The sequence below is a fragment of the Schistocerca nitens genome, chromosome 1 (assembly GCF_023898315.1).
Source record: "Schistocerca nitens isolate TAMUIC-IGC-003100 chromosome 1, iqSchNite1.1, whole genome shotgun sequence".
Classification (NCBI taxonomy): Eukaryota; Metazoa; Arthropoda; class Insecta; order Orthoptera; family Acrididae; genus Schistocerca; species Schistocerca nitens.
The window spans coordinates 159,582,228-159,609,153 of NC_064614.1; the positions used below are offsets into that span (position 1 = coordinate 159,582,228).

At 39.8% G+C, this 26,926-nt stretch overlaps 1 protein-coding gene across 1 annotated transcript in view; it reads right to left on the reverse strand.

Moving 5' to 3' along the window:
- The window catches only part of LOC126233650 (PH and SEC7 domain-containing protein-like), a 291,525-nt gene that overhangs the window by 204,019 nt on the left and 60,580 nt on the right, over positions 1 to 26,926 (reverse strand). Inside the window, exons 4-5 of the mRNA XM_049942879.1 lie at positions 19,940 to 20,230; positions 3,108 to 3,467 (exon numbers count right to left, since the gene is read on the reverse strand). Of these exons, the coding sequence (XP_049798836.1) occupies positions 3,108 to 3,467; positions 19,940 to 20,230 (651 nt within the window). The remainder of the gene's footprint in view (positions 1 to 3,107; positions 3,468 to 19,939; positions 20,231 to 26,926) is intronic.

Consider the following 26,926-nt stretch of genomic DNA (forward strand, 5'->3'; position numbering starts at 1 on the left):
ATTTTCATAAAAAAAAATCTCATCCCCTATTTCACTTCATTAGGGGATCAATTTACAAAAACACTAAAACATGTATTTTTTTATTTGTAACTGAGAAGCCAAACACCAATGTTCATAGATCTAGCTTAAAAAAATACTTTACTTGTACTTTAATAACGACTATTTTCAAAAAAAGCTTTCACCCACTATTTCACGGCAGTGGGATTAAATTTCCAAAAATGCTGAAACACATATTTCTTTACTTCCGAGTAAGAAACCAAATACCAATTTTCTTAGGTATAGCTTCAAAACTGCCTTAATAGCAACATTTTTCAAAAAAATTACTTCATCCCTTATTCACCCCCTTACGGTTGGCATTTTGAAAAATCCTTCCTTAAACAACAACTGCAGTATAAGATCCACACCTTCTCAAAACTTCAAATTTCTATCCTTAGCGGTTTGTGGTGGGCAATGATGAGCCACTCAGACAGTCAGGACATGGTCTTTTATACACTGAAGCACCACAGAAACTGGTATAGACATGTGTATTCAAATACAGAGGTATGTAAACAGGCAGAAGATGCCACTGCGGCTGGCAAAGCCTATATAAGACAAGAAGCGCCTGGCACAGTCGTTAGATCAGTTATTGCTGCTACACTGACAGGTTATCAAGATTGAGTGAGTTTTAACGTGGTGTTATAAATGGCACACAAGCGATGGGACACAGCATCTCCGAGGTACCGATGAAGTGGGGATTTTCCTGTACAACCATTTCGTGAGTGTATTGTGGATGTCAGGAATCAGGTAAAACATCAAATCTCTGACTTCGCTGTGGCTGGAAAAAGATCCTGCAAGAACTGGATCAACAACAACTGAAGAGAATTGTTCATCGTGACAGAAACGCAACCAACCCGCAAATTGCTGCAGATTTCAATTCTGGACCATCAACAAGTGTCAGCATGTGAACCATTCCATGAAACATCATCGATATGGGCTTTCCGGGCCGAAGACCCACACGTATACCCTTGATGAATGCAAGTCACAAAGGTTTACACCTTGCCTGGGCCCGTCAACACCGATCGATATTGGACTGTTGATGACTGGAATCATGTTGCCTGGTCGGATGAGTCTCATTTCAGATTGTATTGATGGATGGACGTGTACGAGTATGGAGACAACCTCATGAATCCATGGACCCTGATTATCAGCAGGGGACTGTTCAAGCTGGGGGTGGCTGAGTAATGGTGTGGGGCATGCATAGTTTGAGTGTTATGGAACCCCTCATACATCTAGATATGACTCTGACAGGTGACACGTATGTAAGCATCCTATATGATCACCTGCAGCCATTCATGTCCATTGTGCATTACAACAGACTTGGGCAATTCCAGCACGACAATGTGACACCCCACTTGTCCAGAATTGCTACAGAATGGCTCCAAGAAGACTCTTCTGAGTTTAAACACTTCCACTGGCCACCAAACTCTCCTGACATGAACATTATTGAGAATATCTGGGATGCCTTGCAATGTGCTGTTCAAAAGAGATCTCCACCCCCTTTGTACTCTTCCGGATTTATGGACAGCCCTGCAGGATTCATGGTGTCAATTCCCTCCAGAATTATTCCAGACATTAGTCAAGTCCAAGTCATGTTGTGCTGCGGCATTTTTGCATGCTCGCAGGGGCAGGTGCACCACATTCTTTCGCTCTTCAGTGTATACAGACACGTCGAAAACCATCTCTCAGAAGTTTGGACCTGCCAATGATTCAACCCTGGAAATAAGTTGAAAATCCATAGAGGACACTGAGAACATCTTGACAAAGAACCTAAAAGTTACTGGGAAACACTTTCGCCATTGGAGATTGCAACTCCGTGTCACACAAACAGAAATCTCTATATTCCACCTGAACAACAAGTTAGCCACCTCAGAACTCAGTATTTACTTTCAGAACAAACTATAGTCTCACAATCAACATTCAAAACATCTAGGTAATGCCCTCAACAAATTACTGAGCTTCAAGAATGATCCATCAAACACAGCTGCCAAATTAGAACTCACAAAACCTTGCAGAAACTTGCTGTCACTTCACAGGGGTCTTCAGGTGGCATGCTATGGACTTCAGCTTTGGGTCTAGGCTATACAGTAATCGATATTATGCGCCTCTTTGGCTCAATGGTACTCACACTAGTTGCATCCACATCCAACAAAATCGAACTATGTGTCCTATAAAATGCATAATGAAGGCAACTTCAACCTATTGGCTTCCTGCACTAAGAAATATAGTTCCTCCCCGTCTGCAGTGACAGAACTCACTCGTTAGGGAATTCATAAAGATTGAGAACAACCCTCTTCCACAAATCCAGAGAGAGAACCAGACTGCATTCTAGATATACATCGGTAGAGAGTGCACCAACTCTGGGTGAAAACTGATCGCTGGGAAGAGGAGTGGAGCAAACAGGAACCCCATCTCCCCCACCCCCTACCTCTCATGAAATGCCTGGCCTCATGATGACACCACCCACATTTGGCAACCCTCACAATGTCTAGTCTACCCTAAACAGAATACAAACAAACCTTGGCAGATGTGCTGACTCATATAGATGGAGAAAACCAGTCTCTCAAGTGCAATTGTGGAGCTGCTAGGCAAACATATAGTTTATGCCCATAATGAGAGCCTTCACTTGTGACTGCTCTAAAGTCCTGCAGGCTACCAAAAAATCAGTGGCATACATCAGCAATAAGGCTATTCGGCTTCAGTTGTGTTCCCATATATTTTGTGGTTTTGTATATTTTATGTATTTTTATATATGTTTTTCTTTTTGCGTTACCTGTATCACTAATGCTTGTATTGTCAATTATTTATATGTACTTAATTCAGGCGATGCAGTACACCACATGCTAATAATACAAAAAATATTATAAGAGCATAGTACGTGTAATCAACATTCTCTAGGAGGAAACTGTATGTAGTTCATGAAGAATGAAACATGGACTGGCACATAATAACTGACATGACACTTATCAAATTCACAGGCCACCACTATATTTGAAATTTGTCTTATACAAGTCTAAATTGGACAAAGATAATAACTTCAATAAAGTATGTAGTACAGAACGAACCCATACCTGGAAGTCGGGGCTAGAGATGTTGGAAACTGCTTCAGACTGCGAGAGGTCACCGTTGAGGGGTGGACCGTGCCCCCCACCACCAAGTGGTAATGAAGATGCAGGTGTAGGTGCTGTGTTGCTGGAATTGCTCGACATGACGGACGAGCTGACAGAGGTCGGGGAGTTGGGGCTGACCTCGCCAGAGCTGCTGTCACTCCGAGCATTGTATGTCCATACTATGCGCTCGGCAGCAGCAGCAGCTGTACCAGATGGGGACAAAGCTCTTGCTCCAGAAGCCATACCTGCACCACCTGAAGTGGGTGTTCCACCGCTGTCTGCATGTGGATCCAACAATGTGTTCAGCGAGGATGTCACATCCTACAACACAGTAAAAATCTATAAGTTAGTGTAGTTCAGTAGCTAGCACAGCAGGATTACACTGTCATTGAAAAATTATATTTTAATTTTAATTTGTTTTCTCAGGTTCTATAGGACTATAGCTACTCACTTTTGAAACAAGTCACTGTACAACGCAATGAATAAAATTATAAAAATCTAGAAAATTAATAAAGGACATGAGAACAAAACAACAGCATTAGTACATACAAATAAGTAACATTTTACAAGAGACACTATACTACTTTGAGGAACTCCTGTAGAGAATAAAAGGATATGCCACAATTAAGCCTCTCAACTAATATTTGAAAATGTGTGGTTTATCTTCATATGTCATAGAAGCCTACTGCAAATAGTACCTGAACATACCTTTTTATAAAATGGTATAAACCCAAGTCTGATTATTCTTCTGTCCAGTGTTCACCATACCAAGCTTCAGTCACTTGTGAATGACTCTATGTTACTACAACCTATGATAGAATTTGACATAGCTGGATGAAAAGATTCAATGTAAACCATCTTCCATGTTTCAGACTTGGTGGCTATAATGCTGATTTTTACAATAATCACAGACTCACTCAGTTTCTGTACAAGACCCTGGATATATTTCCTAGAAAGCTTTTCATCTATCTCCAGTCCTATGAATTTGAAATATTTTTTTCACTTACTATCTGAGCATCTTCTTGTATTAAAATGTCAGGCTGTAAAGGATAGTCAGCCTTAGATAGTCAAACTCATTAATGACACAAAGCACCCAAGCTCCTATCATATAGTGAACAAAAGTGAAAAACGTATTTCCTATCCATGATATTGTGGCAATGAGGGAAGGAATGTTACTTTGACACCAAAATACACTCACAGAAAAAGGAATCGCAACACAAGGAGTTATGCAACATATACGAAGCGTGTTTCTACATCCAAAAGACAATGTCTATTCAAATTTTGCACCAGTCGCATAACAGTGGCACTGGTAGTGCCACTATGCTGTAACAGTCATGAGCATTGCTTAGCACTGAGACTGGACAGGGTGAGTTGATGGTAGTCAAGAACACCTTCAACCCTTTCCAGTCCAAGTGTTCTACTCACTGCATTCTCCAAAACTCATTTATTTTATGGATGTAAGAATGTAAGGCATTACAGTTTATTATGCTACTGTTCTAAGAAAATAAAGTGCAATATGACTTCACTTGACAACTTTATTATCTTTACACTAGTTTTTGAAACTATATTGGTGTCCGTTTATGGTTGTTTATAATTTTTTTCTGTATGGTATGCCTTAAAACATTCTAGGTGAAGTCCAGGCTTCCTTTTGCAAGTTTCACAGTACAAAATTGCTTCTCTTTTTCCTCCTTTCTCCTTGCGTTTGCTGCATACCATGCATTCTTTGTCAATTTTTCTTTTGATTCTGCATTATAAAATGCATCTTTCCATTTAATTTCTCCTCAATGTCAGACGATGATAGTCTTCCTCTTTTCTCTGAACTTTTATTTCTCACGTGGTCGACTAGCTGTCTGACTAGATCTAGATTTCTTCTCTGTACAAAAGGGGAGTCTGCCATTGTTCTCCACATTCATTTTTGTCTATCAAGTAAAGAATATAACTATTCACAACAGCAACTTCAATCAGCAAGAAGTGTAATTTTTTCCACCACTGGTAAGACCACCTTGTAAAACCATAGCACCCTCAGTACAGATCAACCCTGTCCACTCCTTCCATGAACTTCATGTATTCCAAAATAACACTGAGTTTCAGGAATCACATAGGGCTCTTTCTTCCTATAACCAGTGGGTCTGAAGACCAAAGAATGTACTCAACATAGTCACTAATATCTTTTCACGAAATGAAAGACAATTTTCATCTCACTCTACAGGCACATAACTCACATTCAGCAAGGTTTTGTCATCTTCAAATCGCTTGGGAAATCCTTCCTAAAATGCATAACTGCACCTGTTCCCTGAAATTTCATTTTGTGCCATTTCCAAGCAAGATGAGGACTTACGTAGGACCTGCCTGTAAAACTGTGATATACTGAACAACCTGCACAAGCTAGCAATTGCTGTGCCAAATGAACCACTATTCAGGTTGCAAAAGGTAAATCAGGATAAATTAAACTTCTTGTAGTTGTCTTTCCATAATATTGAATGTGAGAAACATAACCACTTTCTGAATCAGACAGACAGAAAACTTTCAAACCCCACTTTGTATGTTTCCTTGGACAGTAGCACTTGAAACTAATTCTTCCTTTGAATCCTACTCTGCTCTCATCTACAGCCACATCTCTTTGTGGTACGTGAAGTTCTTTGCATTTACTGTCAATTTACTCACTAACATTCTTCATCCTGCTCCCTCTCGTGTGTTGACACCCCTGAGCTGTGACAGGAGGAACTAAATGTAGTATCCAAAATATTTGAAAAACAAAGAGACAGGAGAATACACCCTTGAAAATTGGAGTTCGTTCTAATCAGACTTCTGTAAAATAGTCCACTAACTCTGCCTTCAGATTCAATGCCTTGTTCAATATCACACCAAGAAAATCTTCCAATTTTTCTAATGAAACATCCCTCCACGAGTGCCACATTTAGTGTTTTGTAAATAATGTAAATATTTGTAGCTTTCACAATTTCACTAATATAATTTTCAGTGAAGAAGAGATGAAAATATTGACGTTCGGAGTTTGGTCTCGCACCATTAGGAATGGTGAAACCTTTTTGTGTGACAGAAAATTGAAAGGTCACAAGTTCACCATCACCACAACATTAAATTATCCAGGTATTTTCCTACAGGTTGTGTCCCTTTATCATTGCCCACATCATGAGTACATTCTGATTCATTAGAACTAATATCACTGCACAGAGAGCAAGTTTCTTCCCAATCCCTCCCACTTTTCATCACTAAATTCTGCTTCATCCTCAATGTCTTTGAGAAGCCACCTGGAAATATCATTTTTATTTACAGATTTTCTGCCAACCACTATCCCATTATAAACGAGCGAATGCAATACACTTTAAGTCATAAAATCTTCTTACTAAGTGCTGCCACGTACCTAGCGAATATTGACAATGGAGTGGACGGAAAGCACTATAATGGAAATGTGTCAGACATTGTCTGACACGAGAGCTTCAGCAGAAAATTGTAATGTCTGATGCAGGTGAACAGCGGATCAGAAAGGGATAAGACAACAAACATGCCATTATTAACAACTTACAGAGTTTGAACAAGGTTGTGTAAGAGGGGTACAAGAAGCTGGATGTTCCTTCTGCAATATTGCAGAAAGACTTGGCAAGAATGCAGCCACAGTACACAAATGCTGCCAGCAGTGGTCACAAGAATGTACAGTCGCAAGAAGACTGGGCTCTGGACACCGTGTGGAACTGCAGAGAGGGAAGACCATCACGTTTGTCATATGGCTCGGGTACATCGTATTGCATCTGCAGCAACAATTCGAGCAGCAGCTGGCACCACAATGGCACAACTAACTGTTACAAATTGGTTACTTCAAGGACAGCTCTGAGCCAGATGCCTCGTAGCCCGCATCCCACTGACCCCAAACCGACGGCCACTCGCGGCTTCATTGGTATCGAGAGAGAGCTCGATGGAGAGTAGGGTGGAATTTTGTTGCGTTTCCCACTGAAAGCTGGTACTGCCTCAGTGTTAGTGACAGCTAAGTGTCGGTAAGGAAGAGGCGAGTTCACGGCCTGCAACCGACCTGTCTGCATGCTAGATACACTGGACCTGCACCTGGAGTTATTGTACGGGATACAATTTAGTATGACAGCAGAAGCACTCTTGCAGGTATCCCACAGACACTGACAGCAAATTTGTACGTAATTCGACCTGTTGTTGTGCTTTTCATGAACAGCATTCCAGGGTTTTTCCTGAAACGATAATATTCACCCACATGACTACTATAACCCAACATGTTCTAAAGTGTGTTGACATGTTGTCTCAGGCTGATCAAACACACAATTTGTCTCTAGTCGGGCACATGTGGGACGTCATATAACAACTCCAGTGTCGTCTACAACCAGCATTAAACCGTCCCTATACTGACCAAGCAAGTGCAACAGGCATGGAATTCCATCCTACAAACTGATATCTGTCCAACACAATTCACAATGCACAGCCTGTCAGTTACACCTGTTATAAATGTACGAGCATTTCACATTTACAATGGCTTATCTCAAGCTTACATTGACCTGTGATCATGCAATGTTAATTACTTAAATATATTATAATGTAATCACATATCTAAAAAAAAAGATGATGTAACTTACCAAACGAAAGCTTTGGTATGTTGATAGACACACACACACGAACACACACGCACACACACGCACACACACGCACACACACACACACACACACACACACACACACACGTACACACGTCTGCATGTGTCTGTATATGTGTGGATGGATATGTGTGTGTGCGTGCGTGTGTGCGTGTGCGTGTGCGTGTGGGCGCGCGCGGGCGCGCGCGCTATAGCGCGATCCCAAGCGACCTGGCGGCGGCCGAGCGAAACTCGTTCAAGGTCACCCGCCTTAAACAGCTGCAGCGGCTAAATGAACACAGCCATGCATGAATACCCACCCACCTCCCCAGGGGTCGGAACCCCTGCAACCCATAGATAAATTATAATCAATAAACAATTAATTAATAGATCTAAAAGATAAAACTTTAAAATGAAAGTAGACCTATACTTAAAAAAAAAAATCTCACGAGATAGATAAGGATGGTTCGCAACTTTAAACTGAACAATAAAATAAACAATGACACAGAGAGCATCCCAGAGTGCCCCAGTGAGCTAAAACACCAAGAAGAATCGCTTCTCGGCTTTTGGCAAGATCAATGTGTAGCACTCTGTATGAGATATCAAATAAGCAACTGTTTTATATCTCATACTTATTTGATATCTCATACAGAGTGCTACACATTGATCTTGCCAAAAGCCGAGAAGCGATTCTTCTTGGTGTTTTAGCTCACTGGGGCACTCTGGGATGCCCTCTGGGGCACTCTGGGATGCTCTCTGTGTCATTGTTTATTTTATTGTTCAGTTTAAAGTTGCGAACCATCCTTATCTATCTCGTGAGATTTTTTTTAAGTATAGGCCTACTTTCATTTAAAAGTTTTATCTTTTAGATCTATTAATTAACTGTTTATTGATTATAATTTATCGATGGGTTGCAGGGGTTCCACCCCTGGGGAGGTGGGTGGGTTTCCCCCTAAGGTAAGTCTTTCCGCTTCTGGGATTGGAATGACTCCTTACCCTCTCCCTTAAAACCCACATCCTTTCGTCTTTCCCTCTCCTTCCCTCTTTCCTGATGAAGCAACCGTGGGTTGCGAAAGCCTGAATTTTGTGTGTATGTTTGTGTCTCTATCAACATACCAACGCTTTTGTTTGGTAAGTTACATCATCTTTGTTTTTTCCCACGTGGAATGTTTCCCTCTATTATATTCTTATCATTATAATGTAATCAAATTGATAAAAAATCTACTCACCAAGTGGCAGCAGGAAAACACACACATAAAAGAAGATTATACTATTTCAAGCTTTCGGAGGCAGTGGCTCCTCCTTCCAGCAGAACGGTTGAAGGGTAAGGAAGAGGGGTGAAGGAAAAGAACTGGAGAGGTTTGGGAGAAAGGGGTAGATTTCAGAAAAAGTCACCCAGAACTGCATGTCACAGGAGACTTACTGGATGGGATGCATGAGGAAGACTAATTGTTGGGGCTGCACTAGATGAGATTTGAAAACCTGAGAGCTTAAAGGTGGAAGACAGGGTAATATACAAGACAGAGCGTACTGCAAAAACACCATGTATGAATTAATAGGAGCAAAAAGCTCAGTGTGTAGTACGTACAAGGTAGGAGGGGGATGGCAAGAAATGAAAAGATGCAGAAAACTAAAACAGAGAGAAGAAAGGAGTAGTTACTCTGAAGAAATGCTGAGACAGAAGAAATTAATGTAAATTAAGGGCATGTGGATGGCAAGAAGCAAGGACACATTGTAACACTGGTTCCCACCTATGGAGTTCTGAGAAACTGGTGTCTGGGGGAAGAGTCCAGATGTCACATGTGGTGAAACAGGCACAGGGGTCATGACTTTTATGTTGTAGAGCATGCTCCGCAACAGGATATTGTGTGTTGCCCATATACACCCTCTGCCTATGCCCATTATCCTAACTGACAACTTGGTGGTATCACGACATTGTAAAATCTCTAAATAGATTTTCCCAATTAAATGCCACATGATCATATTGTGAATCTCATGCCACTTTCCTCGATGTTGATCTCGACCAGACCGGAGGCCAGCTACATACTTCTGTCCACATTAAAACTACCAACAAACAACAGTACTTACATATTGACAGTTGCCAACCTTTCTATGTCAAAGTTCCCTCCCATACAGCATTGGCATTTGAGACAAACGTATCTGTTTAGATGCAGACTCTTTACATCAATACACTACCATTCTCAACTCAGCCTTCATGGACGTAATTACTCCACCAGCCTTGTTCAAAAGCAGATTTCCTGGGCCATCACATCTAATTTTGGTACTGCTGATCCTTCCGAAAAACAACTTCAGAGCACACCACTTGTCACTCAGCATCATCCTGGTTTTGAATGTATTAATCAGTTATTTCGACAAGGCTATGACTTCCTAAAATCAAGCCCTGAAATGAGATCCATTCAGTCTGAGATTTTGCCCACCACACATAGAACAGCTCTTCAACGCCCTCCCAATCTCTGCAATATCCTTTTCAGACCCTATGCTCCTTCTGCACCCATCTCCCTACTCTATGGCTCCTACTCCTGTGACCATCCCTGCTGCAAGACTTGCCCTCTGCACCCTCCTACCACCACCTACACCAGTGCTGTAACATATAATATCAAAGGGAGAGCCATCTACGAAACAACACGTCATATACCAGCTGTTATGTAAACAATGTTCAGCCTTTTACATCAACACGACTACCGGCAAGTTATCAGTTAGGATGAATGGGCAACACGCAATATCCTGTTCCAGAGCATGCTCTACAACATGACAGGTGATCCAGTGCCTGTTTCAGCACATGGGCTATATGGATTCTTCCAACAGACATCAGTTTCTCAGAACTCCACAGGTGGGAACCAGTGCTGCAACATATCCTTGGTTCTCACCATCCACCTGGCCTTAATTTACATTAATTCCTTCGGTCTCAGCATTTCTTCAGAGTAACTAATCCTTCCTTTGTTCCGTTTTAGTTTAATAAATCTTTCATTTTTTTGCTGCCCCCCTCCCACCTCTTACGTGCAATTGACTTAGCTTTTCACTCTTATTAACTCGTACACAATGTTTTTTCAGTAATCTCTGTCTTGCATATTACCATGTCTTCCACCTTTAAGCTCTCAGGTTTTCAAATCTAGTCCGGTGCCGTCCCCAACAACCAGTCTGTCCCTATCAACCCGTCTGATAATAAGCCTCCCCTGACGTGCGGTTCAGGGTGACTTCTCCAAAATCCACCCCTTTTCCTAAACCTCTCCAGTCCTTTTCCTTCACTCCTCTTCCTTCCCCTTCAACCCTTCTCTTGGAAGAAGGGACCACTGGCTCTCAAAGCTTACAATGGTATAACCTTCTTTTAAGTGTGTGTTTTCCTGCCACCTCTTGGTGAGTAGATTTTTATCTATCCAATTACATTATACTGTCAAAAATTACTTTAATATGTTACCTAGACAAACCTACTCCCAAAAATTCATTACTCTACATTACTTATTTTTAGATGTCATGATTTTTGTTCCATCAGGGTATTATCATTTGCACATACATGAAAGTTACAGCACCGCAGCATTGCATACAAGTGAATCACTGACTGTGTGAAAAATATAAAAGAAGAAAACTGGGGTGAGGTTGGGACGAAGCAAGCTGGGATATTTTTAGTTCCCCTCTTGTTTTGCCATCTGCATCCTTAAAATTCATTTTTATTTTTTAACTAATTACCATTAACATACGTGAATATAATCTGCATTTTCATATAAGAGAAAGGTTGGCCCTCAGTTTTAAAGAATTTAACACCAGATCTAATGTTGTGCTTAGTTTTACGGATGTAATTGATTTTCTAATTTATTTTGACTATTCCTAAAAAGTATCTTTTGTTACAGTGTGAAATCAGTGATTGTTTCGTAACTTAAATTCTATTGTTGGCGTATAAACAAATATAAATTCTGTACTAATTATAATCATTTGGAGGAACAACTAATAGTATTCTTAAAGTATTTATTTGGCTCTATCCAAAAACATGTCAGCAAAACCAGCCCTTAAATAATTCCAAAGTAATTAACACTTTTGTCGAAGTATTGATTGCGTAACTATATATGTTAATTTCACAATTGAAACAAATAAATTGGCCTAAACCTTGTAGTAGAAGAAACTGTTAAAAGGAAGGAATATTTCGATGTATTCAGTTAATATAATGAGTTAAGTTTTAATTATAATTTTTGTAACTTAAACATCGAACAATGTGAAGTTTCAGTACCTATTATTGTGATGATATATAAGGGCCCGATTTTTGGTCACGAGAAAGTCAGTCCACGGCCGAGTTTCAGACAAGGAACCTGTGTTGGTTAGAATGACAACAATGCATAAACTTAACAGTGAAATAAGTGTTACACAATTAGGCCGTGTGTTAAAACAGTGACAGTGTCTGCTGCATACGTACCTTTCTATTCTTCAAGAACTGTGAACTTTGTGGATAGGCTTTTACTGCTCATACATGTTCAACATTAAACTATTGAAGCAGTATGTGGATGGTTCACCTGTTAACTATTAACGAGGCTTATAGGAAGTTAGAACAATAGTGCACTGGCCACATATGACTGGGTATTATTGGGGGAGGGGGAGGGTTGTGAAAAGTGAAAGTAAAATACTGTGAAATGCAACTGTGTACCTGGCAGCTACTTTGTTTACACAAGACAGTACTGCATGTCCACCCCCTATTTTTTCAGGCAGTACGGCAACACTGAGGACAACATACGAAGAAACAAAGGAGGCGAACCGCTACAAGGTATGGTGTTGTAGAAGGATGCTAACAATACAATGGATTGATAAGGCCACAAATGAGGAAGAGCTCTGCAGTATCAATGAAGAAAGAAATAATCGGAAACACTAAACAGAAGCAGTGACAAATTGATAGAATGTGTTTTAAGACATAAAGGAATTAGTTACATGTACTAAAGAAGGTGTAGAGGGATGAAAGTTGTAGGGAAAGACCAAGATTAGAAGACAAAGGAGATGATGATGAAGAAGAAGAAGAAGAAGAAGAAGAAGAATCTACACATTTCAGACCAGCTGTCTGGGAGTTTACCCACAAAATGTCTGTATCAGGTGCTACTTTGGCATATAGCAAAATGTCTCTAATATAAAAAAAAACTCTGCTACGAGTAACAGAAGTCACCATTTCCAGTAAGCCGTAGACTGGGTAAAACCCTGCTCTGCATTATACTGGTTTTTTTGGGAGCAACTGTCTGATGTAGCATCACAAGTGAAGTGCCTGAAGTAATTTGTGCACCAACCAATGCAAGCAAGTGACTGACTGATAGGAACTCAAAAGCTTGCCTCTTTCCATGGTCATTTTCAGAATTTTATCCAAGAGAAGGGGAGGCAAGATTTAAACATTGTCATTTCATTTTTATCTAATTGATTGTGTTAGATGGAAGAAGTAGAGTTTGCAAGAGATACAGATAACAGCTGCCCACTCAAAAGCAATTTTTTCCCTTTCTTTTTTGATTAGGATATGCGAAGTAGAGACCTATTATCAACACAATTATGGATGAAATCTTTCTCGATGGATGAAATCTTTATTGAGTTAACGATCCTAAATTGGACTAAAGAATTAAATACAGGGCATATACCCAGTTACAAAACAAAGCAGAAACATAACCAAAAGTGTACCTTTTATTAATTTGCCAGTAATATTTGGTCAACATTGAATAGTAAAAAACCAAAATATAAAAAAAATGTCATAGTGATTGAGGAAAGCCTGTTGGATACTATTAACAACAATTAGAGAAAAATACCATTGAGTAATACTTCTTAACATGAAGATACATCAAATAAACATTAGAAATCAGCTTTTCCACCTCTGATCACAGTTTGTTTACAAAGCATCACATGTGATCATGATAATGAATTTATTGCATTATTTAATGCCTTCCAGTTTTTTTTTTTTTCAACTGCAACTGGCATGATTAGGTTGAACCAAATATGATGTTGAAAGCATATCCCAGGCCTATCATTGCACTAGATGATGTAGTAAACCTTCAAAACCAACCATCAAATTGGCAGTAGAAATGAACACTAAAAGCCTAGAGTCGAATCAAAACTGTCTTCATCTCCTCAAGTTGACATATATGTAGCAATACCAAGTAGGTTACAGAGTTTGTAACCCTATACTGGCACACTGTGATCTGTTGCTCCCTATAGTGGTCAATAAGGTGCTAACTTCTGAGGGTATCTTTCAACCTTGAAATTTCGAATATTTTCCCTTTTTTTAAGCAGAAAATTGCATTTTTCTGATTATGATGTCTGCATTTTGGTACAGATATGAAACACCAGATCATCATTTTCAGGGTTTACTAAAATTACTCTACCATGTAAAACTGAATACAATCTCAGCAAGCTATCACGGGTTTCATTTGTGCACAGACTAAAAGTAAATTACTTTTGTCATTAAATTGTGCAACAGGGGGAGAAGGTGTCCTCACAGGAACCAGGAGTGGACATCAGCCAGGTGTATACAATCATACTGCTGAACTGTTGGTGAGATTAGATGTGGTGTGCTGGTAGTTGGTGTCTCATACATTGTGTGATGATTCAGTAATTATCTGCAATTCAATATGGTGTTACAGAAGCATGTGACAGAGAAGGGTTTCACAATTTTGATTCAGCTCTGTTCTTCAGAGTTTCATATCTGCCGTGACTGTAGGGTGGTGCAGAAACAGCTCCTGTGCAAAGCAAACAGCATAATTTATCGTAAATAACATGATAACCAACCAAACCCAAACTGCATAGCAATTTCTAAATTCAAAGTTTTTTTTTTCCTTCAGAATCCTAATTATCCTTAGACACATAAGAATTCTAAAATTAATGAAAAAGATTATGGCTATATTCCAGGAGGTGTATCTGCAACACCTCAGTCCCAATTGCAGAGGCCTATGTCAACTGCTTACAGTATGCAGATTATGGTGAAACAACATCCAGTGCTGCGATTACTATGCTAAGTATGAATAACTCTGAAGTGGTGTCGGTGGAGTCTATCAGCAGGACGGGTTTCACTAGACATGGCCTGCACCTCAACAGGTATGGGAAGGGGAGGTTGGCAAAGCTTATAGGTGACAGCATAGGTGGGGTTGGTGGGATCACTCATGGGAAAATTCCTGCAGTAGTGGGTGTTAGAGATTGAAGTCAGCTGATAGATATTCCTGCCTAAGGGAAGTCTCTCTAATAAAGGAACCACTTTTGACAAAGCTTAGGTATCCGAGTAATGAGGGAATTAGTATATTTCATCAAAATATACAAGGTATTAGAGATAAAGTTAGTGAACTGCTTATAGATGTTGACTCTGAAATTATTGGTATATCTGAACACTTCTTAAATAAGGAGATAATTCAGTGTTTCAAAGTACTGCACTGAAAAGGTGTTTGAATGTTGTGCAGGTGTGGTTAAATTTAACGGAGCTAAACTTCTAACTGTTGTTATTTATAGATCCCCAGACTCCGATTTCACGACATTTTTGCTAAAGCTACAGGAGGTTCTTGGTTCACTTTATAGGACATACAAAAAGTTTGTTATATGTGGTGACTTCAATATTAATTGTATAAGTGACTGTGCAAGGAAGAGAATGCTGGTAGACCTCTTTAATTCATATAATCTTATGCAAACCGTATTCTTTCCAACGAGAGTGCAAGGGAACAGCAGAACAACCATTGACAACCTTTTTGTTCATTCCTCATTACTAGAAGGGCATTCTGTTAGCAAAAAGGTGAATGGCCTTTCAGATCATGATGCACAAATTTTAACTCTAAAAGGTTTTTGTGCTGCAAAATATAGTCATCAGCTGTTTAGGAAAGCTGATCCAGTTGCTGTAGAGACCTTTGTAAGCCTTATCAAGGAACAAGAGTGGCAAGATGTTTATAGCGCTGATACAGTAGACGATAAATATAATGCTTTTCTCAAGACTTTTCTCATGCTCTTTGAAAGTTGCTTTCCGTTAGAACGTTCAAAACAGGGTACTAGCACAAACAGGCAGCCTGGGTGGCTGACTAGAGGGATAAGAATATCTTGTAGAACAAATTGGCAATTATATCAAAACGTTAGAAACAGTCAAAATCTAAATGCAGCAGCCCATTACAAACAGTATTGTAAGGTGCTTAAAAATGTTATTAGGAAGGCAAAAAGTATGTGGTATGCAGATAGAATAGCTAAGTCTCAGGATAAAATTAAAACCATATGATCAGTCGTAAAGGAAGTGGCTGGTCTGCAGAGACAGGTCGAGGATATAGAACCAGTGCGTAGTAGGAATGTCTGTGTTACTGATAAGTTGCATATATGTACACTATTTTATAATCACTTTCTGAATATAGCAGGTGAACTAAATAGAAACCTAGTCCCAACAGGGAATCATATAGCGCTCTTAGAAAAAAGTGTTCCGAGACTGTTACCTGAAATGCTCCTCCATGATACTGACAAGAGGGAGATTGAGTTAATAATTAAATCACTAAAGACCAAGAACTCTGATGGATATGACGGGGTATCTAGCAGAATACTGAAGTATTGTTCTATGTATGTTAGCCCAGTACTTAGCCATATCTGTAACTTTTCCTTTAGGAGTGGTTGGTTTCCTGACCGATTAAAGTACTCGGTAGTGAAGCCACTTTATAAAAAGGGAGACATTGATAATGTTGACAATTTTAGACCTATTTCTATGCCATCGGTGTTTGCTAAAGTTATTGAGAAGGTTGTATATACAAGGTTACTGGAGCATTTAAATTCACATAATTTGCTGTCAAATGTTCAGTTTGGTTTTAGAAATGGTTTAACAACTGAAAATGCTATATTCTCTTTTCTCTGTGAGGTTTTGGACAGATTAAATAAAAGGTTGCGAACGCTATGTGTTTTCTTTGATTTAACGAAGGCTTTTGACTGTGTTGGCCACAAAATATTACTGCAGAAGTTGGACCATTATGGAGTAAGGGGAGTAGCTTACAATTGGTTTGCCTCTTACTTTAAGAACAGAAAGCAGAAGGTAATTCTCCGCAATATTGAGAGTGGTAGTGATGTTCAGTCCCAATGGGGCACTGTTAAGTGGGGCGTTCCCCAAGGATCGGTGCTGGGGCCACTGCTGTTTCTTATTTATGTAAATGATATACCTTCTAGTATTACAGGTGATTCAAAAATATTTCTGTTTGCTGATGACACCAGCTTGATAGTGAAGGATTTTGTGTGTAATATTGAAACAGTAACAAATAATGTAGTTCATGAAATAAGTTCGTGGCTTATGGAAAATAATTTGATGCTAAATCACAGTAAGACTCAGTTTTTACAGTTTCTAACTCACAATTCAACAAGAACCGATATTTTGATCAGACAGAATGGGCATATTATAAGTGAGACAGAACAGTTCAAGTTCCTAGGCATTCGGATAGATAGTAAGCTGTTGTGGAAAGTCCATGTCCAGGATCTTGTTCAGAAACTAAATGCTGCTTTATTTACCATTAGAACAGTATCTGAAATAAGTGACACTTCTACATGAAAAGTAGTCTACTTCGCATATTTTCATACACTTATGTCGTATGGTATTATTTTTTGGGGTAATTCTTCTGATTCAAAGAGGGTATTTTTGGCTCAAAAACGGGCTGTTCGAGCTATATGTGGTGTAAGTTCGAGAACCTCTTGTCGACCCCTATTCAATAGTCTGGGAATTCTGACATTGCCCTCACAGTATATATTTTCTTTAATGTCGTTTGTTGTTAGCAATATTAGCCTATTCCCAAGAGTTGGCAGCTTTCACTCAGTTAATACTAGGCAGAAATCAAATCTGCATGTGGAATGTACTTCCTTGACTCTTGTGCAGAAAGGAGTGCAGTATTCTGCTGCATCCATTTTCAATAAGCTACCACAATAACTCAAAAATCTTAGCAGTAGCCCAAACTCTTTTAAGTCTAAACTGAAGAGTTTCCTCATGGCTCGCTCCTTCTATTCTGTCGAGGAGCTCCTGGAAGAGCTAAAAAATTAAGCAAATTCCAGTGTTACATTGTTGATTTTCTTTATTTAATCTTATGACTTGTCACCTGAATATGTTTTTTTATATTTCATTTTATCCGTTTCTAATATCGTGTTATAACTTCATGTATTGACTCATTCCATGATCATGGAGACTTCTCCTTAATTTGGTCCCACGGAACAATAAATAAATAAATAAATAAATAAATAAAGTCTGAATGCTAAAGAGCTTTATTAGAGTAATCTTATTGGAGGTGACATGCCCTTTCTTTTCCATAAAACAATGAAGTTGTCAATAATCATGCTTGTAATGTGTCAAATATTCAACGTGACATTGGAATCTTGGAGCTAGTTCACAGTTTAATTATACTCTGAAGTAACAGATGTTTTAAGTATATTATATATGGGGGGAGGGAGGGAAGGAGTGGGGGGGGGGGAGTGGCATTTGACATCCACTGCAGCATAAAAATCTAATCTAGCTTTTCCATGCATCACAGTCCTCAGCTAAAGGCATCCACACTTTTCCAAAAAGACTTTTAGTCTTCTATTCACCAGCCACTCATCTTGCATATGCCCTACCTATCTTATCTTCATTTCTGTTTCATTAAGTCATAATTTATGTTTTCCACTCTAGTCTGCTCCCTGATACATCTGTTCGTTTTTCTATCACTCTTAGCAACCCCCAACTTATACTCCCTATTTTTCATCAAACAGCCCCCCCCCCCAAAAAAAAAAAAACTTTTTCTTCATAAAAGCACTATCTCCAAATGTGAGTAATATTTTGCCCCTGGAATTTGTTTCTGCTACATTAGGATACAAGGGTCAATCACTGCTGCAAATTTCTACAATGAAATCTCTGATAAATTGAGTCATTTTCTGTAACCACATGTAATAAATAATGGTACAAATCCTATTTGCTTTGCTTATAAGGTAACAGCTGAAATGCATTACAGTGCTTGTCAGTGATGAGGTCTCAACTGTGATTCCGTAGGAATGCACAGATCTTATTAGGCACTGTTGAGTAACATTATTATAACTCACAATTAATAAAATGTTCTGGGCTATTATACCATAATTGAATGGATTTCACATTTAAACCCAAAGTTTCATACCCATCTGAGGAGGACATTTTCAAGGGAAGATCGTAGCTTCTTTGAGTGTCCGATTCACACTCGGCTCAGTAGCAACCGAGGTGTGTATCACACAACAAAATGTTGAGTTTAAACATGAAATCCATTGAACCACGACATAGTAGCCAAGAACATTTTATTAATTGTGTCATTTCCAGCTGTGAAAGTTTACATTTTACAATCATTATAGCTACCTGGTAGTACCCAGAGTAGCCACTGCTTGTAACACATGCAGCCAATAAATAAGCACAAACTGACTATCAGGTATTCGTAAGTCACCCACAGCTATCAGGAGCCCAGCTATCTGTTATACTTCAGAGATTTCAAAGTGAAAGGTAAGAGTACTCAAACAGTGAACACAACAATGTAGTGGTATCCCAGATGCTCAAATGAGTTAAGGCACGGAGAAATAAAGGAACATAACATGCTTTCAAGTGATTATTTAGCATTTATAGCCATTTCAATATTTTTAACCTTGTAAGAAGATGCACAGACTTGTCCAAAAATTTTCATTCTCCCCAGAAAATACACCCATTCTGTATAGATGAACATATCCTCCAAAGAATGTATATTAAATTAATTATGAGTACTCACGAATGCAACAAAAGTAAGTCATCCTCCCGAACCCTTGGAGCTTTCCAGCAGATGTTACATACAATGTGTTCATTCTGCAACATTTCACACATGACACACTATGTCCATTGTAACTACAAAGAGGAAGACAAGTTGGTAAACACTACTTGTCTCCACTGGGTTCCAACCCAGATTTGAAATGGTTGATGCAAGTCAAATTTTTTTTCCGCTAATGTGCCAATCATCAGTATGGGTTCAGGTGTCATCCATTTGCTTCATGATGCCACATGCATAGGGTTCACTGAACTTTGGTGGCAGTGGCAGACAGGTGCCTGGCTCCCCTCGATCAGCTGGTGAGCTGTCCAACTACTGTTGACACCTAAAATCAGTGGCACATAGCTCTCCAGTTTTCATAATTTCTCTCTCACTCCCTCTCTTTCCCCCATCTCCCACCCCCCCTCGGTAGAGGCCATATGTCCAGAGTGGAGGAGAATACCTCATCGATGTCTATGTCGACGGCACTGAGGGATGGGTCCTTAGCGAGCTGCAGGTGATCTTCTGAGCGCGAGGTGCGCACGGCGCTGTAGGCAGTTGCTGCTGCTGCAGGGGGCGCCGCCTCGTCGCGCCGCCCCACAGGCGACGCCCCCGCAGAGTTGCTGAGCGCGTGCCGGCCGCCCAGCTCCGCTTCGCTGGGGCTCGTCGGCACGGAGTTGTGGTGGTGGTACTGGTGAAACGCTGCGTCCGCTGCAGACGTTGCTGGGTATGAGTGCTGCCGTAAGCTGTCCACCTGTTCAAATAAGAGTATAATATCACAGGCATTTAATTAAATAAATGTGACAGGAAGCAGTTTATTCACATAATTCAGCATTTGAGTAAAAAATTGTTTTTGCTCCATAACCACAACTTTTCATTTGGGCATGTATCAATATCTGGAAAAGAATTATTATTTTATTTTGCCAAAGACATTTACGTGACATATGAGGTGTTTTTCAAAAAGTAAGGCGACTTTATATTTTTATGAAAAAATATTTATTTATTCATCAATATTTATGTTGTCCCCTTCAAAGTAATCCCCTTCAGACACAATACACTTGTGCCAACACTTCTTCCAAGCCTTGAAGGACTTCTTATACGCACTTTTTTGTATAGCCTTGAGTACATCCAGTGATGCAGATCTTATTTTCTCAATCGTTGAAAATCTTCGCCCTTTCATAGGTCTCTTCAGTTTAGGGAACAGGAAAAAGTTACAGGAGGTCAAATCCAGTGAATATGGTGGCTGAGGCATGACTGTCATGTTGTTTTTGGTCAAAAAACTCTCACAATCAATGATGAAAAAGCCACGAACTGTTTTTCCACAATTCCGGACATTTTTTGTATATTGCTTCTTGCAACAGTGCATAACATCAAGGTAGTACTCCTTATTGACCATACGAACTTGAGGCTAAAATTCATGATGCACTACACCATGATAACTGAAAAAAAGAGTGAGCAAAACTTTGACAACTGATCGAACTTGGTGTGCTTTTTTCAGTCTTGGCTCTCCAAGATGCTTCCATTGGGGCGGCTGGGCTTTGGTTTCGACATCATCACCACAAATCCATGTTTTGTCATCAGTTATAACCCTTTTGAGCAAATCAGGATCATCAATGACATCATTCAAGTGCTACTGAGTGATGCTCATGTGACGATTCTTCTGATCAAAATTGAGACTTTTTGAACACAGTTTGCCGACACAGGTCTCATGCCCGAAACATTCGAAAAAGTTGCATGACACAAGCCAACCAATATGCCAACATCCTCAGCAACTTCTCCTACAGTAATTCGATGATTTTCCAAAACTATTTTCTTCACAGCTTCAACATTAAAATCTGCTGTTGATGTGGTGGGGCGTCCAGCACTCACCGTATGCCACTGTCAATATTTCAAGTGTTTTAGAGCACTTGATTCCATTTTTCCCCTCAAAATTTGATGCAAATTCTTTGCTCCATTTTTTATAAAAATCAAAAATTGCCGAGCACACTAAAACACATCTAACCTGTCTATCTGTCAAAAATAAACAAAGTGTGACATGCCGTACACTTGAAACTGTGAACATATGTTCGGAACATGTGTAAAAAAAAGAAGAAGAAGAAGAAGAAGAAGAAGAGAGAGAGATATCGATAATCGAATTACGTTGCCCACACTTACTTTTTGAACAGCCCTCATAATTATTACAAGCAATGCTTCTCAGCTATTTAGATATATAGTTTCTCAAGATTTTGGTGAGTAATGAGGCAAAAGAGAAATAGTAAAACAGCTGTGCGGTTCAGTATTGCATGCAAGCAGATGGTGTTTGTACAATGAATGTGAATATACTGGGCAGCTACGAACTACTTTTCACACCACTGAGTACCCATGCTGAGTTATGGTTACATTTACTGCTTGGAATGTGCAGCCTACTTCAGGAGCAAAAATACAAAACTGGCCATATATTTTGCTGTGATGCTTATATAGAAAAGGTGGATTAGAATTACCTTCACATTCTTTAAATGAGCAATATCTAAAAAAGAAACTGCTTCTAGCATATACAAGCAATCTGGCACATACATCAATAATATCATAAACAATAACCTGTCTAGTGCACTACATTGTCTGTGGTTCTACATCTACATCTACGTCCACACAGATATTCCACAAGCCACCGCATGGTGCGTGGTGGAGATATCCTGTACCACTGCCTGTTACTTCCTTTCCTGTTCCACTCGCAAATAGAGTGAGGGAAAAATGACTATCTATATGCCTCTGTATTAGCACTAATTCCTCGTATCTTATCTTCATGGTCCTTACACACAATGTATGTTGGCAGTGTAGAATCATTTGGCAGTCAGCTTCGAATGCTGATTCTCTAAATTTTCTCAACAGTGTCATCTTCCCTCCAGAGACTCCCATTTGAGTTTCCGAAGCATCTTTGTAACACCTACGTGTTGTTCGAACTACCGGTAACAAATCTAGCACCCCACCTCTGAACTGTTTCAATGGCTTCCTTCAATTGGACCTGGTACGGATCCCAAACACTCAAGCAGTACTCAAGAATAGGTTGCTCCAGCAACCTGCAACTACCACTGTTACTGTTTGGCTAGATAATGACACAGCAGAAGTTCTAAGAGTTTACATCGGTTGTTGTGCTAACTCAATAATGCAGCCTCAACAGCAACTGGTACAAAACGGGTTTATCTACCTAAAGCTACATTCATTCTTTACAAATGCCTTAGGCACATGCTAAACTAATGTAAGTCATGAGGATGTCATTAGAAGAGAAGAAAAGAAAAGAAAAGAAAAATGAAGACAATACTTCCAGAGGTAAAATACTGAAACCACCTCCCATAAACAAAATCTGAAGTTAGGAACATTCAGTACACTCTACTAAATGTTGCTAACTTCCGATTTTGTTTATGGGAGGAGGCTTCAGTATTCAACATAGGTGTTAATCTCAATCCTTATTACACTGACTTGACAGTACAGTTACTAGGAATCCAATGACGAGTACTAACACCATACGAGTGTGAGTGACATAGGGATGGTATATGGGAAGTATGGAGGTACCAACAAAATGTGAACATAAATGCTCTGGAATGCCAGGAACAGCTGAACAGGAACATGGGCAGCCTACCATAGTGTTGTTTGGGCAGTGGGTACTAGTCACTAATCACTGTACATAGAAGGGAAAGATGAAGCACTTCTTGACCAAATATCAAGGAGCATTTAAGGTCATGGAGATGACCTCATCAGTTAATGTAAAGGAATTGTTTCACACCAAAATGTCTATAATGCACATCAGTTGTGTGTTTAGTGGGCATGGTGAATGTTGTACCAAAATTAGCTGTGACCAACTCAATACGCAAAGGGACAGTAGGCATAAAGAAAGAACCTCTAGCAGTTAAACAGCACAAGGCAAAAGACGCACCTCCTACTTCGAGGTCATGTAATCAATGACATTGTTCGATTCTTTGCAATATTACACTGGAGTTACATTTATTCTTGATATTTGTTTTATGGGTAGTTTTTACACTGTGTTGTATCCGACTGGATTTGGTGTTTTCGGATCACTCCTACATGTAATTTTCTTTGTAGGTTTATGACTGGTTTCTTTGGTGGTGTTTCTTGTTTTCTACTTTCTGTTAGATACTTGCTTCGAAGGAGGGACAGGATAATGGACAATTCCTTTCCTTAGGTGGCAGTTTCATGGGGACATTCCAGATGATAGGAAAATGGATATGCACAAGGATGCAAGAACTGTTGCTGATTTCTGATAATAGCTGATTTACCTCTGTCCAGAGAGACCAGTACAGACTGATATGCGGACATGTGAGGCAAGTATGTCTTTAGAGAAAATAAAGGAGACAAGTTGCAAAAAGGAAATCTTGCCCACATGGCCTTACTTCCATAAGCCAGGGAGGCATTGGCTGTACTGTCTTCTCACCACAGTAGTGTTGGCAAATTGCTGTGAAAAAGGGAAACCTGAGCGGTTGAAGAAGTTCGAGTTGGAGGGAAGTGGTATTACCGTTAACAGTACAGTTTGTGAGACAGTTGGGAGAGATTTCCACCTTCCAGCTACACTCACCAGTATGACTGTCATGACTCTGATGTGAACTACATTGTACTGGTCAGAAGGTTAATTGTGGCTATTACCCTACAGAATTTAACTTACCTTAATGCCACCCTCAATCCTGAACTTACGTGTTCCGAGACAAATTTATACAATAACAGTATGGGAAAATTTCAATGGAGCAAATGTCACAACATGTTCAAAATTTTCAAGAAAATCATCAACACAAGATTATATCAACAAGCATTTTAGCTACCAGTTGCGGTATGTTTCTACCAGGTATTTGCACATTTTATCTCTCTAATACATGCACACACGCATGGTCTACAGATCCACTGATGCATTAGTTGCCAGTCGAATGGTTAGTCAGCATAGGTCGCATGAACAGTTGATGGAAGAAAAACCCCCTGTATTAGTCTGCATTAAATTAAGGACTATATTGTAATAAGGTCCTGGAGACCACATGCTGGTAATAAGCTTATGTTAATATTGGATAAGGGAGAAACCCATGTGGAACAGATCATAATTGGAGCTGGAAGAGTAATTTTAATTGAAGACACATCTTGGAAGATTTGGGGCAAATCTTTCGAAAGAGGAGGGGGGCGGGGGGGCTACGCCTCGGAAAAGTTTGGCGTGCAAATTGTGAAATCTTAGTTTTATTCCTACCACAGCCAGGCAGTAGAGGCCAACCCAACCAATGTGCTAAACAATAACCCCTGGACGGTATTGTTGACACTACGACAAAACACAATGAACAGACGGGGGTTTGCAACACCAGTCAACAGTCAAGCACGTGGAACAGCAAACATGGTGTGAAGTTATATTTTGTAACTTGGGCACTTTCATGCTACTGAGAAATTCACATGTTGCAAATTTAACTGGGTTTAGCAACCCATACTTGGGGTAGAGTTAGCTACAAAAATTGATACAAGTACATTAAAGCAAACATACTCATGTCCCTCCAGTAGGATTAAGTCAAAAGTGTAGCTACACTGCCACAAATAATTGAGCTCAGGGTTTCAAACCATACAGTCTTGTCACCATTCTGTCTGCATCCTGAACAGGAGAAAATGAAGTGTTTGTGAGTTTCAGAGAAGCCATGACCCAGCCTTAGCGACAAAGATCAGTTGGCTACATGCCGCTGATTGACTCATCGTGTTCCAGTGAGGAATGTCTACCTGTGGCATAGCAGCCGTGGGACTTGCGAAACTACACCACTGCAGGGAGCTGGTGTGCAGCCAGCATCTGCTCCATGAGGGACTTCAGCTAGTGGACTGCAAGCTGTCTTCATTCTGACTGGGGAGGCATGCACACTCTGCCTCTTAGCCACCTCGAGGTAATCAACATCATCTTGATTGATCCCTGGGGATGAGTGACTGGGGTATTGCTGCTCAACAATGGGCATCAGGTGTCAGCTTCTGTACCCAAGCACACAAAATGGCAACCACGAGTAAATGTGGGATATGTAGCTGACAAGACTCCGGAGGACCCGGGCAGGCTGCGCACTTGTTTCATTGGAAACATCACACACTGTAACACCTGCTGGCGGACTGCTCAGCATCGAAGTAGCTGCCACCCGTGACCAGCGACAATGGACATCACCAGCGAATCAGGGCATTTGTGCATTGCAAGCACGCAATGTGGCAGTGAGGATGGTCAGAGTACTGTATGAAACTGCTTGAATCAACACCTGTCAATACTACCATTGTGAATGTAAACCCCGGTGTAAATCTGCCATGTCCCTCACCATTTCTCTTATCCATCCTGAGAGGTAACAGCCCAGAGTGGGCTGCATTGTTAGAATGCTTGGGTCATAAATAAGGAAGAAATGATATGGATGAATGTCAGCAACATCAGAACTACAGTTAAAAAGCAGTATTAGATTTAGGTAACTACACTATTTCCCAAGCCTCAATACAAAATTTGAAGGATTATGGAGGTATGAGCACTTGAGATGGAAAAAGCATCAATAATTTTTTAATAAAAAACTAGGTTAAAGTTGTTAAGTGTCTGGAACTGTTGCAGCATTGAATCATTGTTGTGTGTGTATCATGCTCATATGCGCAGTTTGCCTGGATATGGTGTGATCTGGAGAGACCCAGGTATGGCAAAACAAACTTTCAAAACTAAAAAAACAGCTATTTAGATTTCTGAAAGGTCACAACTCTTTAAAGACTTTGAAATACAGATACGTCCTGGCTTGTCCATTTATGAATGTGTGCACCTTCTGAAATCTCACCATGAATTTTCAATGTTGTACAGTTTGGTTCATAATGTGAGAACAAGAAACAGAAATGACTTTTCACAGCAACACCTGCAAAAGACCTTTGCCAAAAAGAGTACTTTATCAAATACAAGTATTTTTTAGTTCACTGCCTGTTACAATCAAGAAAATAAAATAATTAAAAGAAATCCGCAAACTGAAAGGCAGAAATAGAACAATATTTAATAACACGTAGCTTCTAGAATACTGAAAAATATCTGAATGTGTAAAAGTAAAATTATTTACATACTTCTATGTAAAATTATTTTAGTCATATGTAAGCTTGCTAATGTTAATAAACTAACCATATGAAAAGGAGTCCTATTGCAAACTAGAATTGACCATGAAACTAATCGTTTCATACACTCACCACAATGCTGGTGCCACGGCACTGTATTCAAATAGCAAGATACTTGTGTTCATCAAGTGGATGCAATGGCAAGTGAAATCGAGCAACATTACTATGCTACGTTCATAGTGATGAACTGTTACCACTGCACAACAGTAAATGCCTACAGCAAGACGTGGTTGCAAAAGTGGCAAGGCAGCGGCTACTAGTCAGTTTTGCAACTCTCACAGTATGTGGTGGATATGATGGCAAGCAGACCTTTTATGGGTCACCCTGTGCCACACAC